Source organism: Schistocerca americana, chromosome 1 (genome assembly GCF_021461395.2).
Source record: "Schistocerca americana isolate TAMUIC-IGC-003095 chromosome 1, iqSchAmer2.1, whole genome shotgun sequence".
NCBI classification, from domain to species: domain Eukaryota; kingdom Metazoa; phylum Arthropoda; class Insecta; order Orthoptera; family Acrididae; genus Schistocerca; species Schistocerca americana.
In genome coordinates this window covers 831,870,785-831,880,017 of record NC_060119.1, presented here as the reverse complement: position 1 = coordinate 831,880,017, position 9,233 = coordinate 831,870,785, and the positions used below count along the sequence as shown (strand labels likewise).

The 9,233-nt window shown below is 37.8% G+C and overlaps 1 protein-coding gene across 1 annotated transcript in view; it reads left to right on the top strand.

Moving 5' to 3' along the window:
- Nucleotides 1–300: 300 nt before the first annotated feature.
- LOC124613087 overlaps nucleotides 301–9,233 on the top strand; it is a 69,447-nt gene continuing 60,514 nt past the window's right edge. The window contains exons 1-2 of the mRNA XM_047141678.1: nucleotides 301–646; nucleotides 805–1,024. Of these exons, the coding sequence (XP_046997634.1) occupies nucleotides 573–646; nucleotides 805–1,024 (294 nt within the window). The 5' untranslated portion in view covers nucleotides 301–572. The remainder of the gene's footprint in view (nucleotides 647–804; nucleotides 1,025–9,233) is intronic.

Below are 9,233 nucleotides of genomic sequence, written 5' to 3'. Positions count from 1 at the left end.
TATAATGAGGATGGACGTAGAAAGCATCCAAAATACCAAGATAATGTAAATCAGATTAATGACACAGGAGAAGTATGTGCTATACACCATGACCGTGTCGCAATTAAATCAACAAAGACAGGGATTTTAAAGTTTGTAAAAGCTATGCTTTTAATATTGAAATTTTATTTTCTGTTACCTAAGTATCTGTGTATGCTTTTCAATTTAGAATCAGTATATAGCTGTTACCCTATCACCCAATCAATCTCATGTTCCTACAAAGAGCAAAAGCGAGTTCTCTGAAAGTTTTTCTGCGATTTACATAGTAGGTCTGCAAAACACGTTTAACAAAGTTTACAGTATCTGGTTTGTTATTAATGTTGCTGTTTGTTGTCATCTGCATTTACAGATATATCAGATAATTTAAATATTTTATAACAAACTGCAAGTAAAACTAATGACAAATGTAATTACGAAGAAAGGCGTATTACGTGGCTCTTGAAATGTCGCCCTTTTTAACTGTCTCTTTGCCTAAGGTGTTGTGGGAATAAAATTCAAATGTGTCTCTGGATACAGCCAAACATTGTTAAAGCATGGCGAGTGTAGATATGAGTCTTGACGATATTATTCAAAAGAAAATAGTGAAAACCCCTTATGGGCGCGCAAGGCAAGTGTTTTCAGCGAAACTGTATGTGACGTGTATTTAATTTAATGAAGTTCATTAAAAAAGTTCGATTTTTAATGTTTCATATTATACTAAAACTCTTCAGTGCATTGTAAGTAGTGGTTATAAGGTGAAGTGTTTATGAGGTTTTTATTTTATAGGCTGAAAAGAAACCAGCAGAAAAATGAATCTTCGCGAAATGTTAAAAGAAATAATGCGCCTCGTAAGAGAGGGGGCATAACAAAAATCAGCGATGCTCGGTTGAAAATAATACAAAATAAACGACAGAAGTTGACAGATGCCCGAGATAAGTTGGCGGAAATTGCGAAGAAGAGTGATGCTAGAGAGAAACTGGAGAAACTTCGACTAAAACGGATGAAAGTGAGTGTAATATTGGTAGTTTCAAAATATAGTCATAGATTTGTTGTGACATTTGAAACCAAGTTTTGCTTCAGTTACGTCTAACAGACCGTCAGTAATCCGTTGAATTAAAGATGTGTTCATAAACATTTTTGAGTAACTGTTGTCGGCTTCTGTGAGTCCCATGGTTTCGATGTCATTTTGAAATTATTACGTGATTCAGTTGCTTTGTTCACTCCCAGGACTGAAAATAATTTTAGTGACAGCTTATCTACCTATGAAATTATACCAATTACGTGTTTATTAAATAGAATTTTTTAGCTTGTAAATGCAGAAATTGGTGTGCTCTTTTTCACGAGAACACATTTCGTCTCTTTAGACAAATTCTTATCCAGTAATCCCGTGTTTGCTTGTTGTCGTTCCGTGTCTCGGCTTTGACTAGTCAAATAATTTGTAGCGGCAGTGGATAATAAACCAGTTACGTAGGTATGTAATTCATCATGGGCTATTTGCCAACAGTTGCAATATTTGTGAATGGGGTATAAATAATAGCGTAAGGGAGAGTAATAGATTTATGTAGGCCTAGGAAGAAGTAAGCTGTTAAGAACAATATATTGATACACTTGTATTATTGCAACCCTGCTGCTTTAATAATTCAGTATGTTCCCCAAGTTAGTCTTCTCATCACTATACCTAACAGGGTACTACATTTATGCACAGGCAAACCTTAAGTTGGGCCAATTGAAGAACAGGATACAACTCTTAGGCATTGACCAGTGATTTCTTATTTTAATCATAGGTATTAGTTTATTCTTGAGGTGTAGATAACAAATCGGTTATCTTCTGTGGCAAAGCATCATAATTGTAAATAAAAATAAATGTTTTACGAAAAGGTAGATGTTGTTTGCTTTTTGTTGCTTGTGGTAACCTCAAATCACTTGTGTACACATGTTGAATTATAACTTTTTCTCATAATGAGTTGTTTCAGTTGCTGTTTCCTCTGCAGTTGATTCATATTCTGTATTATGTAGGTCAACTTACGAATGAGATACTAGTGACAGCGAAAGCAAAAACAGTGACACACACAACACTGGCATCTTGTATCCCAGTTGAACTACAAAGGTCTCCTATTCGTCAGTTGACTTATGACCTGTATAGGTCAGCGGACGTAAGGGCATAAATTTTACATTTGTTGCTTTTCTGTCTTTGCCAGTATATGTAAAATTTGATTCGAAATATAGGCATATAAATTGTTTGTCAACAATGTTTTTTATCTACTACATTCCTTAACATTAGTCTGTCTTTGCAATGTATTGTGTGTGGTAACTTGTAACGTCATTTTCCAAAGCCTGTGTGTTGTATCCCATTCTACAGTATTCTCCTAATGTTATGTTTGGGAGTTGTGATCCAGGTTTTTGTTGGTTTCACTTTAGCTGAATGTCAGGTCTTCTTGGTGAAAACCATGTACAATGTTTCACTTCGTTTTTTACTATTTTAGAGTTGACTACTGTAGTATGTTGCGATTTACTGTTGTACTTTAACCCTTCACTCCCTTTCAGTTGGGTTGACCTATATCTTTTTCTAATTTTCCTAGGTGTTAATTTTGCTTCATTCAGTAATTATTTTTTACTTTACATTGTTGATGTATAATTTGTCTCTTGCTTCAAAATAATGTCTTCCTCCTTTCTTTCTCAGTCAGATCATATTGCAGAGAACAACATGGAACAAATCTAGAAATTCAACGCTAAAATGAAGCAGCATAGATACTACCTGCTCACATATGTTTGCACTTTTAATATGCACATGCTTATACATTATTAGTAAGAATCTTTAGTAACTGTACCACGAATTAACTGGGCATGCCCATAGGTATAACATAACATTGTCAGTTCACTTGCTGTGCTCAAAAGTCAAAGTTTTAGATATTTTGTGATGAGGATCAGAAGTTTAGGTAAACTAAGAGGTTACATCTTTCATTAAATAGGTAAGCTGTAGTCCTGAGAATTGGTAAACTAATTGGATAGTTCAGATAGGTGAAAGAGTGCCATTATAGTTTGATAGAGTTCACTGCATGAGTGATAAAGAAATTTTATTGTATTGACAAAAAATTTGAGGCTTTTTCTGTACTAACTTTTTTGTGAGTTACAAATTTAGCTTACTAAAGTGGATGGTTTATTGAGATACTTGGAGGTGAAATTTGACCCAAAAAGTTTTCTTGATATTTAGGCAACTCTTGCGCTGGTATACATCAGAAATGCTACCACATATAGCTTTTGTTATCTGGGGCCCGCAGTGCAAAATATGTCTTCTAATGACATTATTATTATTATTATGAATATAAGCCAGTTGCACTGCTCTTTAAATGGTTTTTATTTTATATATCATTCACAGTGAGCCCATTTTGGCATATTGCCATCATCTGGCGCTATGTAATATTGTTGCTGCCATGTACTGTCTGTTTTTGAAGTGTTAGTTTCTCCTTAGATGTACACTGGAGATGTGTATTTGACTTTGTTTGTTTTTATGTAAGCTATTTTTCTCTTGACATCTTAATTTTGTTTTAGTATGTTTACAGGCATTCCAAAAGTATCAAAGACCTGTTTCTTAACTGTATGCTGATCTGTACTACTGCTAGGTTTTACTTCATTTCAGCAACAGATAAGTCTGACATTATGTTCTGGTATGTCATAAGTTCTTTTAACAGAAGTGTGTGAAATCAAATTTCAATTTCAAATTGTACTAATTGGCACACTAAGTGCTTATTCCAATTTCTTTTTTGTATTTCACTGAAATTAAACCTCAGGATTGTAATGGCAGATGGGGAAGGGCTTGTCCCTGGTGTGGAGACAATACTCTGTTAATTTATAAAACAGACAACACATGTGGCACTTGAGAATGTCCTTAGATTTTCTACTGGCTGACTCCAACCACAACATCAATGACAGTTATTTTAATCAAAGTGTAAGTTCTATTGTTTTTGCTTTGTAAGAGCACCCTGAAATACATTTGAAGACTGAAGAAGTCTTTCATATTAAGAACTGTAGGGGTCCCTATTTGCTATTCGGAGAATGTGAGTGGCCTGCCTGGTCATCGGAACAGGCCAAATGAATAATGAGGTTTATTACAAAATTCCAGTCACATTAAAAAAAAAAAAAAAAAAAAAAAAAAAAAAAAAAACCTTGGCATCCAACAGTTGGTACTTCAGAAAGACAGTTGCAGATTTTGGAGTTTGAGATGTGGAAAACAAAAATTGCAAAATAAGGTTTGAGTTCTGGCTGTGCCAGCTAGACATAAAAAAAGTGTGTTTCTATCTGATTCTGTAATGTATTTAGGAAATACAGAAGCGTCAGATTCCACCCGTCTTCTTTGACACATAGCATCACAAATATGGCGGAAACGACCATACACTATGACTCCAATATGGCGCCTATGACGTCCTTACGTAAACATGACCACAAACATGAAAATACATTGAAAAACCCACACACACACACACACACACACACACACACACACACACACACACACACACACACGTTCCACAAGAAACCTAATGAAACTAATGGGACAAGTGTGGGAAATTGGGGTTTTTTGCATGGGGACAAAGTAAATATAAACAAATTTAGGCACACACCACCATACAAAAAAAAAACAACACGAAACTCCCCAAATTCCACTAAACATAGTATCCTCTGGAATCGGCCAGTTCCCTTGACCTATATAGCTCAACAGCAGCTCCCGATCCCACAAATTGGAATCAAACACTTCCCTTGACCTGCATAGGTCAACAGAAACTACCTATACCAAATCATAAAATCCAGAACTTCAATAAGCCTCATATCTTCACGACATACTGAACACTTAATGACTTCACCCAAAAATCCGAACAGTTGAAGAAATTTTATTAGAGACAGCGCACTGTCCCCCATCATCGCCGACGACCAAAAACTGTTGATCTTGTCAGTTGTATCCATACCTATGTAAGACATAAAAAGAAGCAATTTACCAAAATTCACACATGACAAACAGAAAAAAAATCTACAATAACATCGAAATAACAGAACAAATCATCAACTCACTGAAAAATATTCCACTGAAAGCACAGTCCCAATACCACACACGTGCAATGCTATCACGTAAATGAACCCCATACACCACATAACACGCTACCCATAAACACACCACCAGAGAGCACCACCGATCACATCAAAACGACACCTACAAACACGCCACTCTCACAAACTAAATTCTGCACCGTCGTGACGTCACACCACAAAGCCGACGGGTGGGATCGGACGCTTTGGTCAACCCATATTTTATTATTCTCTCCTCCAGAATGGAAGTTAACAGTCAGAAGCTTAAGAAACTTCTACTAAGTATTTTGTATGATATGCTAGTTGCCTATTGTGTTGGGCCCCAAAAATATCATTTTCAGATTCTCTGTTCACAGATGAAAGTGAGTGTTACTTGTCACATAACCCAAACATACAAATTTATTTAGCAACCCAGTGTTAAGGATTTTTGTCTAATTTTGCAGGTATGTTCTTTTACTCTTCATATACAGCAGTTATCAGCCATCTTTCTAGTCAGTTGGGACTTTGAACTGGGGAGAGATTTGTGAAGAAGGCAAGCCAAGTGGGGAGCCAGGGTTAGAGAGGACTTATTGTAAATCCGAACTGGGGTTCCATCTGGAACTAATGACTGACTTGTTTTCAACTCCTTCACATGCTTCTGACTGCCAGAATTTCTATTTCAATGCCTAACTTATGGAATCCTTGCTACAGTGAAATGATGATACATTAGTGATTATGAAAGTGACAGATTCCACCCGTCTGCTTTGATTCATGACACCATCAGTATGGTGGAAATGGCTATTCTAAGCATCTCCAATATGGCACCTATGATGTCACTACATACACACGGCAACAAAAACGAAAATACATATAAATAAGATAATAACATCTCCCTCAAAAAATACAATCAAACTAACGGGGCAGCCGTGGGAAATTGGGGGTTTTAGGGAGGGGACAAGTTGAATATAACAGTAAAAAAAAAAAGACACCACGATCCACGCAAAATGACGAAAAGAAAGTTATGAAGATCTACAGAAATCGGACACTTCCTTTGACCTACATAGGTCAACCGCAGCTGACAATACCTAAACACCAATGCCTACAGCAAAAACGACAATAATTGAAATAGGTCATTTACCTTGACCTTTATAGTTAAACCATAACTATTGATATGAAAAACCCACCACCTACAACTATACGAAAAACAACCAAAACGTCAACACCTCAAAAATTAAAAAGTCAAACATCTCTACGTTAATTAAAACACATTCAGTACACGAAACGTTACAACTCGAGAAAAACACACACACAAAAAAAATTACTTACCGCCATCAAACACAAGAAGACGACACATACAAACACAACCAACTTGTAAACTCTGCACCATAATAAAGTCACACACAACACCCTTATGTCATGGGTTAAAGCAGATGGGGTGGAATCAGATGCTTCCATTGACCCAAATTGTCCTGTGTCATCGATTCTTTTAAATGTGAACCTTAAAACTTCAGCTTTTCTTTTGCTGCCTTCTGTTGCAATATCAGTCCAGTTGACAAGTGATGAGATAGAAGTGTTCGATCCCCTTACTGATTTGTATGTAGGAGAATAATTTTCTTGGGTTCTCGGCAAGATCTTTTGTTGAGATGTGAGTGTGAATGTTGCGTACTTCACGTATATGAATGTCTACTAACTTTTTCCTGGCAACATTTCCGCATTCTTTTTTGAACAAGAGTGCGACACTTGGCTTCCTCAGCATTTTCCAAATTCTGTTACTAAACCAAGGTGAATTTCCATAATATTGTCCTCAAGTGCATCACCCTTGTATAGACCCTCTATATACTCCTTCCACCTTTCTGCTTTCCCTTCTTTGCTTAGAACTGGGTTTCCATCTGAGCTCTTGATGTTCCAGTGGTTAGCACACTGGACTCGCATTCGGGAGGACGACGGTTCAATCCCGTCTCCGGCCATCCTGATTTAGGTTTTCCGTGATTTCCCTAAATCGCTTCAGGCAAATGCTGGGATGGTTCCTTTGAAAGGGCACGGCCGATTTCCTTCCCCGTCCTTCCCTCACCCGAGCTTGCGCTCCGTCTCTAATGACCTCGTTGTCGACGGGACGTTAAACACTAATCTCCTCCTCCTCCTCTTGATGTTCATACAAGAGGTTCTCTTTTCTCCAAAGGTCTCTTTAATTTTCCTGTAGGCAGTATCTATCTTACCCCTAGTGAGATAAGCCTCTACATCCTTACATTTGTCCTCTAGCCATCCCTGCTTAGCCGTTTTGCACTTCCTGTTGATCTCATTTTTGAGACGTTTGTACTCCTTTTTGCCTGCTTCATTTACTGCATTTTTATATTTTCTCCTTTCATCAATTAAATTCAATATTTCTTCTGTTACCCAAGGATTTCTACTAGCCCTCGTCTTTTTACCTACTTGATCCTCTGCTGCCTTCTCTACTTCATCCCTCAAAGCTACCCATTCTTCTTCTACTGTATTTCTTTCCCCCATTCCTGTCAATTGTTCCCTTATGCTCTCCCTGAAACTCTGTACAACCTCTGGTTTTTTCAGTTTATCCAGGTCCCATCTCCTTTAAATTCCCACCTTTTTGCAGTTTCTTCAGTTTTAATCTACAGGTCATAACCAATAGATTGTGGTCAGAGTCCACATCTGCCCCTGGAAATGTCTTACAATTTAAAACCTGGTTCCTAAATCTCTGTCTTACCATTATATAATCTATCTGATATCTTTTAGTATCTCCAGGGTTCTTCCATGTATACAACCTTCTATCATGATTCTTAAACCAAGTGTTAGCTATGATTAAGTTGTGCTCTGTCAAAATTCTACCAGGTGGCTTCCTCTTTCATTTCTTAGCCCCAATCCATATTCACCTACTACGTTTCCTTCTCTCCCTTTTCCTACACTCGAATTCCAGTCACCCATGACTATTAAATTTTCGTCTCCCTTCACTATCTGAATAATTTCTTTTATTTCATCATACATTTCTTCAATTTCTTCATCTGCAGAGCTAGTTGGCATATATTTTTGTACTACTGTAGTAGGCATGGGCTTCGTGTCTATCTTGGCCACAATAATGCGTTCACTATGCTGTTTGTAGTAGCTTACCCGCATTCCTATTTTCCTATTCATTATTAATCCTACTCCTGCATTACCCCTATTTGACTTTGTGTTTATAACCTTGTAGTCACCTGACCAAAAGTCTTGTTCCTCCTGCCACCGAACTTCACTAATTCCCACTATATCTAACTTTAACCTATCCATTTCCCTTTTTAAATTTTCTAACCTACCTGCCCGATTAAGGGATCTGACATTCCACGCTCCGATCCGTAGAACGCCAGTTTTCTTTCTCCTGATAACGACATCCTCTTGAGTAGTCCCCGCCCGGAGATCCGAATGGGGGACTATTTTACCTCCGGAATATTTTACCCAAGAGGACGCCATCATCATTTAATCATACAGTAAAAGCTGCATGCCCTCGGGAAAAATTACGGCCGTAGTTTCCCCTTGCTTTCAGCCGTTCACAGTACCAGCACAGCAAGGCCGTTTTGGTTATTGTTATAAGGCCAGATCAGTCAATCATCCAGACTGTTGCCCTTGCAACTACTGAAAAGGCTGCTGCCCCTCTTCAGGAACCACACGTTTGTCTGGCCTCTCAGCAGATACCCCTCTGTTGTGGTTGTACCTACGGTACAGCTATCTGTATCGCTGAGGCACACAAGCCTCCCCACCAATGGCAAGGTCCATGGTTCATGGGGGGAGGTGTTTGTAACTAAAATGTCTAAAATAGTTACATAGCATATGGGTTGTCTAATTATTTGCTTGAGATAAGTTTGTAGAAAATGTGTCCCTGCCATCTGCTGTGAATCCGTTGATGTCCCAGTCTGTACTTGGCACATTAAAGTTGCCTCCAAATAATATAGCTTGATAGGGTTACTTGTGCAGTACTTGCCTTCAATGATTGAACTACTGCTAAGTCGAATCATCCAATGAATGTAGTTCCCTTAGCCTGGTTGTCTGGGTAATTTCACGGTCAGGCTCACTTTAGACCTCTAAAGACACAATATTTTTTGCATAATGCGATGAACACCCTCATTCCCTTTTTGTGTCAGCTAACCTGTTTTTTCAATATACTTTCCATCCAT